Below are 14,673 nucleotides of genomic sequence, written 5' to 3'. Positions count from 1 at the left end.
TTTTTTTTTATTTTTTACATCTTTATTGGAGTATAATTGCTTTACAATGGTGTGTTAGTTTCTGCTTTATAACAAAGTGAATCAGTTATACATATACATATGTTCCCATATCTCTTCCCTCTTGCATCTCCCTCCCTCCGAGCCTCCCTATCCCACCCCTCTAGGTGGTCAGAAAGCACCGAGCTGATCTCCCTGTGCTATGCGGCTGCTTCCCACTAGCTATCTATTTTACGTTTGGTAGTGTATATATGTCCATGCCACTCTCTCGCTTTGTCACAGCTTACCCTTCCCCCTCCCCATATCCTCAAGTCCATTGCTTATTTGAAGGAACAGCCCTTGCCATGCAATTCACTTTTTCTGCACATTGGAGCAGTGTACGTATAAATGAGAAACAGAGTGGAGGCTTTTTGCCTAGAAGCCACTTCACGGTAGGCACATGAGTTTGAGGTTGGGAGGTAGGTAAGGACAGGGACTCATCCTGATTCCTAGCAAAGATAGGCCTGCCGGCTAACAAGTTAACATTACATACTGGGGTGGGGGTGTGTGTGGAGGGGGCGAGTCGTGAATGGCTGCCAGAGGGCGCAAGACGCGCCGACGGGACCGAAGGTGGCCCTCGGAGGGCGGGCGGGAGGGACGCGCAGGGCCGAGAGGCGGGAGAGACGCGCAGGTCCAAGAGCCCGGAGCGCTCGCCGCGGGGCCGCGGGGAACGCGCCTGCAGCCCACTCCCCGCGGTGGGGCGCGCGTGCGCGGTACGTCGGCGGCGGAGGGATCCGCGATGGAAGGCGCTCTGATGGTCCGCCAGGTAAGCGGCAGCGCGCTGGGATGAGTTCCCAAGCGGGGGATGTACCCGGCAGTTTTCTTCACGAAGGTAGTTTGAACCCTCTCAGATTATGAAAATTATTTCGTCTTTTTCCTTTTCTTGGTGCTCTTTAGAGTAATTTGGCAAGTTGTTACCGAGGAAACGGTGTCCTGTGCTTCCTGGGAGCCTTTCCGTCTGCGCGGTGGTGGGAAGATCTGCTTGTTTGTGGTCGTGGAACGCTGGCATTTGGTCCCGAGATGTCCTAGTCCGGACGCCCCAGCCTAAGGCCCCACTGTCGTGATTCCGACCTGGGATCACGTCGATCCAGTCTCACGCCATTCCCTTAACTTTCAGCTCTTGATAAAAGGGCTGAGAACTATAGATAGTTTAAATCACTGTGCAGTCAACTACGTTTTTGGTTTCAGCTAGTTTTATTTGTTTACTACCTTATTTGATTAATGGAAGAACTTGCTGATTAATCTCTAGGGTGAAAGCCCACTATTGTTGCAGGAGTACCTGCATTTCTGAACACTATCCTCATTGCTTTCACCTTGGTTGTGTGTGTGTATTTTACTTTTAGAGTTGCAGTCAGTGCAGTCCCTTTTAATCGAGAGCATTTTATAGTTTATAAAACGGCAGAGGCACTCAAATAATTGTTGGATGAACAAATAAATGAATGTGCTATGTCAGTTGATTCTCAAAACATTACTACGAAATAGGCCAGGTAGATATTTATGGACCGAAGCAGTCACTCATTCAGCTACGTCCCTGGCACTGCGTGTTTGGGGTAAATGGGGAGCAACACAGACGTGATCCCTGCCCTCAATGAGCTTATTGTCTAGACTAGAGAGCACTGTTACCCAGACTGTGGAGTGGAGAAAACAGATTTAGAGAGGTTGAGCGACTGCAAGTGACCGCGTAGCTAATACCTTAGAGAGCTAGGATGGTGCTGTGGCCACTCTGTAAAGCCAGAATGGACTCCTACCCAACATTTGATTTGGAGAGAGAAACTGACGGTGCCACACACACACCGTGAAGAGGTTTATTACTTTTATTTAAAGGTATTTATTTTATTTATTTATTACTTTTATTTATTACTTATATATGTACATAGTGAAGAGGGAAGAGCAGGGCAGTCTCCTCAAGAAGATCCAAAATGATTTGAAAGGGCAAGGGAAGGAGGCTGGTTCTGGGCTTTTATTGTGGTTAGGGGGTGGGGTCAGGGGTTCCTGTGTGCCTACAGGGTCTTGCCTGGTTTGACTCTCCCACCCACACCAAAGGAAAGAGCACCCAGGCTTTTTTTTTTTTTTTTAACCAACTTGCCCATTTGAGGGACAGAGAGGAAGAAGGAGGGGGTGAGGCCTGAAAGCTGTCAGCAGGCAAACTTAAAAAAATTGAATGAGACTGATTACAATTCACCGTTGGTGTCTGACTGATGACTGAAATGTACCATTTTTCATTGAGTTTAATTTTGAACTTGTTTAAGCCATCATGGCTGTGGTATGAGGGCTGCAGCCTGAAGTCAGTAAGGAAAACGTAAGTTCCATGGAATGCCTTGTTCAAGAGCCCGATGATGTGTATTTTGAGAAATAAAATGAGTACCTTGGTCGCTGTTAGTAATGTCTGGAACTCTTAATGGGGATAAGGAGTGTCTTGGTGAGGCCTTTTATTGTGGCTTTAGTGTATGTATAGACACGTGGACCATGTTTTATATTTTGAGTATCTGAAAGCAAAAGAGTTCCAGAGTTCTTTACTCCAAATGGTACAACTCCTAGGCAATGGCCCAAGAGTCTGTGAAAATGTGCAGATGGAGCCGATTGTTGGCCAGAGCATTCAGTGTTAAGAAAACTGTGGGAAGTTCAGCCAGTTGTGCTGACCTCTGGGTCCTTTCCTTCATCAGGGACATCCTGGTTAAGGGATGAAAAGCAGTAGGTCTCCAGTGAGCTCCAGCATGTGTAGGGGTCATGATGCTGTCCACTGAACAGCAAGTTTGTCCATCACACTTAAGATGGGAGTTAGAAGTGTTGAACTCCTATTGCTTTCACTCAGTTGAATCCAAACTGGTCTGCAGGTATTCAAGGGGTTCAGGAGAGGGGTGACCTCTTCTAGCACCATGACATCTGAATGAGAACAGGGGAGGGCCATGCCTGCCTGTAGGTGGGATATGCCAGAGGGCCCAGATTTGTTTCTATCCTGCAGCAAGGAGACCTTGGTGGCTATGCTGAGCTTGCAAGGTGTTGCTTCCAGGACCCAAGGCATACTGGGCAACTGGGTTATGGAGGGTCACAGGCTCAGGGCTTGTGAGAGCCTCTACTTCTAGGAGGGTCCAGTGTGCTGGCAGTCATTGCTGTTTAAATGGCATATTGTGTGGAGGTGAGGAGAGAGTTTCTTGCATCAGAAGCCAGTGGACAACTTATGGACACTGTGGGTGGTCCAGAGACTCCAGGAGTCATGAAAAGAGGCTGTGTTTGTGTGTGGGGTTTTTCGTGTGAGGGGGGATGGGGGAGGAAGTAGCACTGTTGGGAGTGTCTGTTATATTATAATTTTGACAAATTTTAGAATCTTTTTTGGGAATCCACCTATTAAGGGTGGATTGACCTGCAAGTAACAGCATAAACAGGCTTAAGTAAAATTTGTAAATGAGTAATATATAACCTCCAGTATCCAAAAGGACCTAAAAGATGTTGGACTTTGTTTTTTCTAATTTATTTTATTCAAGTATAGCTGAGTTAAAAAAGTTGTGTTGATTTCTGCTGTACAGCAAAGTGATATATACATTCTTTTTCATATTCTTTTCCATTATGGTTTATCACAGGATATTGAATATATATTGTTCCTTGTTGGACTTGTTTTAATGTTGCCCCTTGACATTGTAAGGGGTGGAGTGGCCCTTGGTTTACCAAATAGTTTTCATGAATGTAAACAAGGTAGCAGGCCTTACAGTATGTGTGGGGCAGTGACCCATCCTCTTTTCATGAGTATTTGTACGTCCTGAATGGGTGTGTCAAAAGAATGTCCTCAGAGGAGGATGTAATCAATGTAACATCATACCTGTGCTCCTGGAGAGAATTGGATACAGTTACCTATAAAGGTTGTATGTGGTGGCAAGGCTTTTGAGATGCCATATGGGTAGCCAGGTAAAGGTATATCATGTCCCTCTGGAGGGGAAGGCAAACTGTGACTGAGAGGTCACTGAACAGAACATGTTTGTCAAAATTATCCAAATACTTACCAGTTTCTGACTGGATGGTGTCAGTAATTTTAGTAGTATTGGGTAGAGGGGCCTTCACGGGTAGGACCATAGCATCAGGGATACAGTAATCAACTGTGAGGCAGTATTCATTTTTCCATCTTTACCAGGCCACATTGGGCTGTTAAATGGAGAAGCAATAGGGATAATCACTCTTTCACTAATTAGGTCTTATATAATAAATCTCAATCTTTGAAGGCCCTGTTTTATTTTACATTGAGCTATGTTAGCTATTTTAACTAGGGGTTGAGGGGTGGTCCATAGGGTCCGACTTTTATAAAAGCATTTTGTAAGCCCCAAAGACTTGATATAAATTTATTACTCATTGGGTCAGAGCATCCTTTGCCACTACAGGATATTTTAGGGCAATGTGTTCTATGACCAGGGAGAATTTAGGCAAGATAGTAGTTCTGGTAGTTAAGGTGAGACATACCTATTTGTTGTCTATTTTATGTTGAGTAATTCCTCTAAGATTATAGAGGGTAACTTGTTTAAATTTAGTTCTTTAGTTCTTTAGGTATAACTGTAGTTTGAGCCCAGTATTGATTAGAGCCATGAAGATTTGCCATTCAATGCATTTCAGCAAATGTTGAAGTTCATTCAAAACCTATGCTATAAATCCCACCCCTGTGCATATATCTAGAGAAAAGATACATGTACCCCAATGTTCATAGCAGCACTATTTACAATAGCCAAGACATGGAAGCAATCTAAGTGTCCATCGACAGATGAATGGGTAAAGGAGATGTGGTACATATATATATATACAATGGAATATTACTCAGCCATAAAAAAGAATGAAATAATGCCATTTGCAGTAACATGGATGGATCTAGAAATTATCATATTAAGTGAAGTAAGTCAAGGACAAAAATCATACGATGACACTTATATGTAGAATCTTAAAAAAAATGATATAAATGAACTTATTTACAAAACAGAAAGAGACTCACGGACATAGAAAACAACCTTATGGTTACCAGAGGGGATGGTGTGGGGGGAGAGGTAAATTAGGAGGTTGGGATTAACATATGCACACTACTATATATAAAACAGATAAACAACAAGGACCTACTGATGTTGAATATCTTGTAATAACCTATAATGGAAAAGAATCTGAAAAAGAATATATATTTAGAACTGAATCACTTTGCTGTACACCTGAAACTGACACAACATTGTAAATTAACTATACTTCAATAAAAAGAATGGTTATATATTTTTTAAAAACCCTATGCTGTAGAGGTATGAAAGCCAATCTTTACCTTTTGTTGTATAAATTATTTTAATACGTTTTGGATTTCCAACTGTGTCAAATTGTGGACCTCTGTTTCAATTTTTGTTTTGTTTTGTTTTTGGTTGGTTTCTTCTCCCTGTATCCAGCCCTGTTTGTTTCTTTTTTTCTCTCTCTCTTTGATGGTTAGTGAATGTACTTCCTGTCGAGGGGGTCCTCTATCCTTTCATATTTGTAAATTTCTTCCTCCAGAGAACCTCAAATCAGTATCACCAGGGTTAGGGGCTTCCCCCATGGCAGTGGTTACTTCTGGAGTTTAGGAAACTCAAGCTGAAGTTGTGTTTGAATTACCCCTTTACTGTGCCACATGGGTGCTGTGGGAGCTTTTCCCTGTAACCCTGAGGATCAGCATTTTTGTTAAAAGAGGCATAGGTGGTGACTGCAGTAGCGACAGCAGTGTTTAAGAGTCCTGCTGAGCTTTGTGGTCTTATGATGGATGCCGCTCCGTCCCCGCCCCTTTTTTTTAAACTCCATAGTGACTGCTTTTTCGTGAGTGACCACCCCATGGACCAGTATCTTGTATAGGGTATAACCTTTCCCCTAAGCACTCTATAGGTTGAGGCCAGTGCCTGGTTGAGACATCTGATTCATTTATTTTATTTCTTCATGTTTGTATAAATCAGAGTTAATTTACCAGTTTCCCTACCAATGGACAGTAAGGTTGTTTCCACTTTCTTAGTATTACAAACATTGTTAACTTCATGTACATTAAATTGCTGGGTCGTAGTACATGTATACCCATCTTAGACCCTACTAGGCATTGCAAATTATTCTCCAAAGAGAGAATGGTTAACTCCCGTTACTTTTTTTTTTTTTTCTGTTTAATTGTTCCTCTAGCTGACTATGAACTCCTGGTTCACTCTAGTGCCAACTAAACTACCTAATAAATAGTAGTAGTTGGAAAATATATGTTGCATGTATAAACATATGAACTATAGAAGCAAAAACATATTAATTACTCTTTTCTAAAAGCTTAAATATTGTCCTTTTTATATTAATTTGAGTATTTTGAACATTAACTGTTTTCTTTTTAAAATGGGGCATTTCTCAGTAAGTAGTTTAATTGTTTGATACTTGTTTCCAGGTAATAAATGAAAGGGATTCAAGCTTTGCTGCTGAGTTACAGGAAGAGTTAGAGGAAAATCTTAGTCCAGTTGTGGATGAGAATGATATAGTGTCAGCTACAAAACAGGGGCCAAATTTACATAACTGGAGTGGTGACTGGACCACTATAGTGGTGACTGACTATATTTTCTTTCTTATATCTTCATTTTAATCTTAAATGCAAGATTTCTTTGTCTATAGCAATTCTTATTTATAATATTTTCTTATTAACTTCTAGACTTTAGATATTTTAAGTTTTAATCCAGAGTCCGAAAGACATTTCTGATTATGCTCTCTTTTGGCCACTAGAATGCAGTGTTGTGGCCACTGCATTGTGATGCAGTGATGGAGTAGAATTATCTGCTTCAGTTTCCCTGGGAGAAAACTACACCACAGAAATGGATTCCACTTACATTGTTGTGCCTTATATTGGCAAGAGACTAATATCATACAGAAACTGTATTTCTCAATGTTACTGAGAAACCAGCCACTTTACATAATTTTGATTTAAAGAATTAGTTCCTGTACCTAAAAGGAGGTTTAACAATGTTTGACCTGTAGCGTGTAATGATTATAGGATAGGTTTTAAAGGTAGGAGTTTCATATTCTTTTTGCCCTGTCTTCACCTGGTTGTATATCCTGGATATGCTTCAGGTTTCAGCCCGCGTGCAGCAACAAAGACCCAACGCAGCCGTAAACAAACAAACTAGTTAATTAATAAAATCACAAATGGACATTGACTTTTGTAAAATTTTATTTCTGTTTCAAATGATGTGGTAATGTGATTTTTCTTTTTCAACATGTTACTATGGTGGATTACGTTGGTCAATTTGTGAATGTTGAACCTGCCTTGGATTCCTGGAATAAACTCCACCTGGAGTCATGTTGTATAATTTTCATATATTGCTTTATTGCAGTTGCTAGTATATTGTTGAGGATTTTGCATCTATATTTATGAGGGATATTGTTCTTTAATTTTCTTTTTTTTTTTTTTACTGTCTTTATCTTGTTTTGGTATCAGGGTAATACTACCTTAATATAATGAGTAGGGAAGTGCTCCCTCCTCTTCTGGTTTTTAGAAGAGGCTGTGTAGACTTAGAGTTAATTTTTTTTAAGTTTTATAAAATTCTCCACGGAAGCCATCTGGGCCTGGAGATTTCTTCCTTGGGAGATTTTAAATTATAAATTCAATTAAATTAATGGTTGTAAATCTATTCAAATTATTTCATATTGAGTGAGTTGTGATAGTTTGTGTCTATTCATCTAAGTTGTCATATTTATATGTGTAGAGCTGTTTATAGTATTGCCTTATTTCCTTTTGATGTCTTTGGAGTCTGTAGTGCTGTATACCTTGTTTTATTCCTCATATTGGTAATTCATATCTTCTTGCTCAAGATTTTTTTTCCTTTGTCAGTCTTGCTAGAGGTTTGCCAGTTTCATTGATTATTTTAAAAGAATCATCTCTTTTTTCATCAGTACTCTATTGTTTTTGTTTTTCTGTTTCATTGATTTCTCTTAACTTTATTATATACTTTTTTTGCTCATGTTGGGTTTATTTTCCTCTCCCTCTTCTAAGTTTTTGAGTTGGACACTGAGATTATTAGACTTTCCCCCTTTCCTAATGTGTGCATTTAGTGCTATAAATTTGTTTCTCAGCTTCAGTTGTGTCCCACAAATGTTGATATATTGTGTTTTTATTTTCATTCAGTTCAGTATATTTTTTATTTCCCCTAAGACTTCCTCTTTGGCCCATGGATTATTTAGATGTGCATTGTTTAGTGTCCAAGTGTTTGGGGATTTTTGTGCTATCTTCCTGCTACTGATTTCTAGATTGATTTCATTATGGTAAGAAAACACACTCTGTATGGTTTCACTTCTCTTAATTTGTTGAGATATGGCTGAACATATAGTCTATCTTGGTTTTTGTTCCAATACACTTGATATTATCAGTCTTTAAAGTTTTGCTAACCTTATACATTTGAAATAACACCTGAGAGAACGTAGATGAACTAGACAAATTCCTAGAAAAACACTAACTACTGAAACTCACTCAAGAAGAAATAGAAAATCTCAAAAGACCTATAACAAGGAAAGAGATTGAATTACTAAGAAAACCAAACCAAACCAAACCAAAGCAAGAAAACTTCACAGAGTGAAGCTCAGTACCAGATGGTTTCACTTGCAGATTCTACCACATTGTTTAAAGGAGAATTAACACAAATCCTTCAAAATCCCTTCCCTTAAAAACAAAACAACAAAAAAGGAACACTTCCTAACTCATTCACTGAGGCTAGTGTTACCCTAAAACCAAAATTAATTGAAAATCTATAGATTGCAGTGAACGACTTGAAAATGAAATTTAAAAAAGAATTCCATTTACAATAGCATCAAAAGAATAAAATACTTAGGAATAAATTTAACAAAAGAAGTGTAAGACAGGAACATTGAAACTATGAAGTCTCATGAAAGAAATTTTAAATTCTATAAATAAATAAAAGGATATTTTTTGTTCATGGGTTGGAAGATTTAACATTGTTGAGATGGCAGTACTCCCTAAATTGATCTACAAATTCAGTGCCATCCCTATCAAGATCCCAACTGATTTTTTTCTTTTTGGGGGGTGTGGAAATTTACAAGCTGAATCAAAGTTCAATTGGAAATGCAAGGGCCAAGAATATCCAAGACAATCTTGAAAAAGAGTGAAGTTGGAAAATATAAACATCCTAATTTCAAAACTTACTACAAAGCTACAGTAATCAAGACAACGTGGCCCTGATATAAGGCTAGACACATAGATTAATAGAATAGAATAGAGTCTAGAAATAAACTCTCACATTTATGGTCAGTTGATTTTTGACAAGGGTGCCAAAACAATTCATTGAGGGAAATAGTCTTTTCAACAGATCGTTCTGGGACAATTAGATATCCACATACAAAGGAATGAATTTGGGCCCCCTATTTCATACTGAATACAAAATTAATTCAAAATGGATCATAGACCTAAATGTAAGAATTAAAGTTGTAAAACTTTAAGAAGAAAACATAGGTGTAAATCTTCATGCCCTTTGGATTAGGCAATAATTTCTTAGATAAGATACAAAGCTCAAGGGGCAAAAAAAAAAAAATAGATAAGTTAGACTTCATCAAAGTTATAAACTTTTGTGATTCAAGGAGTCCATTAAGAAAATGAAAAAACAACTCACAGAATTTGAGAATATATTTGCAGATCAAATATCTGATAAGGGACTTATACTGGAATATATAAAGAACTCATAGCTGAATAATAAAAACACAAATAACCCAATTAAAATGTGAATAGACATTTCTCCAAAGATATGCAAATGGTGAATAAGCACAGGAAAAGATGTTCAACATCAATCATTATCTAAACATAAATCAAAACTACAATCGGGGCTGCCCTGGTGGCGCAGTGGTTGAGAGTTCGCCTGCCGATGCAGGGGACACGGGTTTGTGCCCCGGTCCAGGAAGATCCCACATGCCACGGAGCGGCTGGGCCCGTGAGCCATGGCCGCTGAGCCTGCCTGTCCGGAGCCTGTGCTCCGCAATGGGAGAGGCCACAACAGTGAGAGGCCCACGTACAGCAAAAAAAAAAAAAACAAAAAACAAAACAAAACTACAATCGGATACCGTTTCACACCCTCTAGGATGACTGTAATGAAAAAGACAGACATTAGGTGTTGGCGAGTATGTGGAGAAATAGGAACCCTCATGCATTGCTTGTGGGAATGTAAAATGGTGCAGCCAATTTGGAAAATAGTTTGGCAGTTCCTCAAAATGTTAAACATAGAGTTACCATGTAAGCCAGCAATTCAACTCTTGGGTATATACCCAAGAGAACTGAAACATTCACACAAAAACTTGTACATCCATGTTCATAGTGGCAGTATTCATAATAGCTAAAAAATGGAAACAACACTAATGTCCATCAACTGATGAATACATAGATAAAATGTGGTATAATATATTCACAAAGTGGAATAATATCCATAAGCTGAAATGTTGTAATGTTTCATGCTACAATATGGACGAACCTTGAATACATTATGCTAAGTGATAGAAGACAGACACAAAGACCACAATATCACATGGTTCCGTTTATATGAAATTCCCAGAATAAGCAAATCTATAGAGACAGAAAGTAAATTAGTGGTTGATAGGGGCTGGGTGGAGGGGCAAGTGGGGAATGACTGCTAATTGGTATAGGGTTTCTTTTGGGAATGATAAAAGTTTTTGGAATTAGATAATGGTGATAGTGGTACAGCTTTGTGACTATACCAAAACACACTGAACTGTATATTGTAAAAGGGTGAATTTTATGGTATGTGAATTATATTTCCATTTTAAAAGTTGAGTGCCTTGTTGGCATGGAACTCTAAATGACTATTTTCTTCTGCATTGAATGGGTAGAAATGGGCTCTCTGAAGAGATTCATTGCCTCTCTAGTAGTACGGTAATTCTTGATTTAGCCCATTCAGTAATCTTAAATAATCATTCATTCTGTTCATCAGGATTTTTGTTTCTTTTCCTTCTGGGCCCATGATACATATTTGTTTTTCCATGTGCCTGAATTAAGTGTAGCCATGTGACTATTTTTTTGGTCAATGAAATGTGAACAAAATGATGTGTGTCATTTCTAGGGGGCAGCCGTTAGAGTTAGTATACTCTTTGCCATCTTCCTGTCCCTGGGTGGTGGAGCCTTTATTAGCGTATGTCCCTCTGTTAGGACAGTGTGGAGCTAAGCCTTTTGCCAACCCACAACTGTTCATTTGTGTTTAAATGGGAAATAAACCATTGTTCTTGTAAGCACTGAGATTTGGGAGTTGCTGATTACTACAGTACAATGTAGTCTTTTATGACTAATGGACCAAGTTAATTTACTGTTAACTTTTACACTTTCTCTTATTCCAGTCTGCTATCAAAACTGCCTTAAAAATCTGCTTATGAGGTTATGGAGTGTGCCATAGCTCCTAATAAGTGAGACTCTCCAGATCATTTTTGACTAGCTGCTGCCAGCCATTAGGAGTTTTGGACTGCAAGATGCTAATTTATTGAATTTTACTGTATTGACATGTATAAATATGCACCAAAAGTGTTGGAATTACTTAGAATGAGAAGATTGTTATATTTTGAAAATTTTTTTAGACAAAGAAGAAGTTGGGACCTTCAAGGACGGATACTTTAAAATGTGTGTATATATATATATATATATATGCTTCACACACACACAAAAATATATATATATATATTTGACACACTGCGTGGCTTGTGGGATCTTTGTTCCCCGACCAGGGATGGAACCCAGGGCCCTGGCAGGGAGAGTGCCGAGTCTTAACCACTCTGACTGCCGTGGCTAGGACTTCCAAAACTATGTTGAATAATAGTGGCAAGAGTGGACATCCTTGTTTTCTTCTGATCTTAGTGGAAATGCTTTCAGTTTTTCACCATTGAGAATGATGTTTGCTGTGGGTTTGTCATATATGGTCTTCATTATGTTGAGGTAGGTTCCCTCTACGCCCACTTTCTGAAGAGTTTTTATCATAAATGGGTGTTGAATTTTGTCAAAAGCTTTTTCTGCATCTATTGAGATGATCATATGGTTTTTATTCTTCAATTTGTTAATATGGTGTATCACATTGATTGATTCACGTATATTGAAGAATCCTTGCATCCCTGGGATAAATCCCACTTGATCATGGTGTATGATCCTTTTAATGTGTTGTTGGATTCTGTTTGCTAGTATTTTGTTGAGTATTTTTGCATCTCTATTCATCAGTGATATTGGTCTGTGATTTGCTTTTTTTGTAGTATCTTTGTCTGGTTTTGGTATCAGGGTGATTGTGGCCTCGTAGAATGAGTTAGGGAGTGTTCCTTCCTCTGCAATTTTTTGGAAGAGTTTGAGAAGGATGGGTGTTAGCTCTTCTCTAAATGTTTGATAGAACTCACCTGTGAAGCCATCTGGTCCTGGGCTTTTGTTTGTTGGAAGATTTTAAATCACAGTTTCAATTTCATTACTTGTGATTGGTCTGTTCATATTTTCTGTTTCTTCCGGGTTCAGTCTTGGAAGGTTATACGTTTCTAAGAATTTGTCCATTTCTTCCAGGTTGTCCATTTTATTGGCATAGAGTTGCTTGTAGTAGTCTCTTAGGATGCTTTGTATTTCTGCGGTGTCCGTTGTAACTTCTCCTTTTTCATTTCTCATTTTATTGATTTGAGTCCTCTTCCTCTTTTTCTTCTCATTAGTTCTTTGAAAATATTTTAAATAACTGCTTTGATGTCTTTGCTAGATGCAGTATCTGGGAACCATGAAAGACTCTATTGCCTGCTTATCTCTTTTCTTATTATGAGTCACATTTTCCTATTTCTTTTCATGTTTCATAAGTTTTTTGAAAATTGGACAACATAGGGACTTCCCTGGTGGTGCAGTGGTTAAGAATCACCTGCCGATGCAGGGGACACGGTTCAACCCCTGGTCTGGGAAGATCCCACATGCCGCAGAGCAACTAAGCCCGTGTGCCACAACTACTGAGCCTGCGCTCTAGGGCCCGCGAGCCACAACTACTGAAGCCCACGCGCCTAGAGCCCATGCTCCACACCAAGAGAAGCCACTGCAATGAGAAGCTCGCACACCGCAATGAAGAGTAGCCCCTGCTCGCCGCAACTAGAGAAAGCCCGCGCAGCAACGAAGACCCAACACGGTCATAAATAAATAAATAAAATTAATTACAAAAAAAGAAAATTGGATAATATAGATAACATATTGTAGCAGCTGTGGATTCTGATTGCATCCTTTCTACCGCTAAAGCTTGTCATTGCTAATTTCTGTTTAGTAACTTGCCTAGAGTAAATCTGTGAAATATGTTTGTCCTGTGGTATGTGGAAGCAAATGTCTTTGCTCAGTTTATTATTATTGTTGTTGTTTTACTTTTAAGGCTGGTTTCTGGTGTCACCCCTTATATCAGCCAATCATTGGTGAGAAATTGTGCTCAAAGACAGAGCCAGTAAGCCTTTTCCCTGCTGCTGACAGATCTGTGTGTAGATTGGGTAGTGCATTCGAAATTCAGATCATTTTCAAGTTTGTCCCAGTTTTAATGTTCCACTGAGACTTCTTGTATCTCCATCCTGGAACGTGTGGATAGTTTGGGATTTCTCCAATCTCTGTTACACATGCGTGTAGTCCCTGTTTATTTAGGAGTACATGGAGAGTTTATCAAGTTCATCTGTGGCTGTCTCTCTTCTAAGATCTCTCTGTTATACCCCCTACTGATCTGACAGTATGCTTGTTTGTTGTCCTAACTGGGACTTCAACCTCCACACACTTGGAAAGCTTCAGAATTTTTCCTTTCACTTCTGGGATAGGTTTTCTGCTTTCCACTCTGAATCAGCTAAGTCCTGCGCTGCTAGTTTTCATGGCCTGTTCCACCTTTGTAGAAGTACTATACTGACTTAACTTGTGGGGGAGGAAGAGTAATGCGAGCAGGCCCAGGAAAGAGTGCCACAGACTTCTGATGCTCATACACAGGTTCAGTAGATTTTCCTGAGAAAATATTTCTCCATTTATTGTATGCCTTTAGTCAGTTTCCAGTCATTTGAGATGATTGTTTTTGACAGTTGTTTTTTTTTTTTTCCCCCAGCTGTATATTTGACTTTGCAGGGAGGATTTGCCAAAGTCCTCACTCCATCATCCTGGAAGCATCCTTTGCTTCCTTTTGGTGTTTTTTGAAATGTTTATGTGGTTTTTCATATAAAGACAAACAAAAATATTGCATAAAAAGTGTATAATTTTAAAGTCCATTTTAATTTTATTTTCTAAGATACTACAATTCAGTTCATTTAATGATGATCATAATTAAACAGAAAATTAATTTTTTTATTGTTGCAGATTTCAAGTTCTGCCTATAAAGACAGGAATGAGGAGTATAAAAGACAGTTCACACATCTACCTGATACAGAGAAGCTGATAGCAGGTAAAAAACCAGGAAGTTACAAAAAACCCGTTTACTACCACATCAAAGTAGAGCTGATGAGTGACAATATTTGTAGAAAATTTAAGCCTTTATGCTACATAGAAACTATTTTTTTTTTTTTTTTTTTTGCGGTACACGGGCCTCTCACTGTTGCGGCCTCTCCCGTTGCGGAGCACAGGCTCTGGACGCGCAGGCTCAGCGGCCATGGCTCACGGGCCCAGCCGCTCCGCGGCATGTGGGA

The 14,673-nt window shown here is 39.1% G+C and overlaps 1 protein-coding gene across 1 annotated transcript in view; it reads left to right on the top strand.

Moving 5' to 3' along the window:
* Positions 1 to 684: 684 nt before the first annotated feature.
* Positions 685 to 14,673, top strand: part of GRAMD1C (GRAM domain containing 1C) — an 80,822-nt gene continuing 66,833 nt past the window's right edge. Inside the window, exons 1-2 of the mRNA XM_033432132.2 lie at positions 685 to 802; positions 14,348 to 14,432. Of these exons, the coding sequence (XP_033288023.1) occupies positions 776 to 802; positions 14,348 to 14,432 (112 nt within the window). The 5' untranslated portion in view covers positions 685 to 775. The remainder of the gene's footprint in view (positions 803 to 14,347; positions 14,433 to 14,673) is intronic.

The sequence above is a fragment of the Orcinus orca genome, chromosome 5, assembly GCF_937001465.1.
Source record: "Orcinus orca chromosome 5, mOrcOrc1.1, whole genome shotgun sequence".
NCBI lineage: Eukaryota > Metazoa > Chordata > Mammalia > Artiodactyla > Delphinidae > Orcinus > Orcinus orca.
This window is presented reverse-complemented; position numbering and strand designations above follow the sequence as displayed.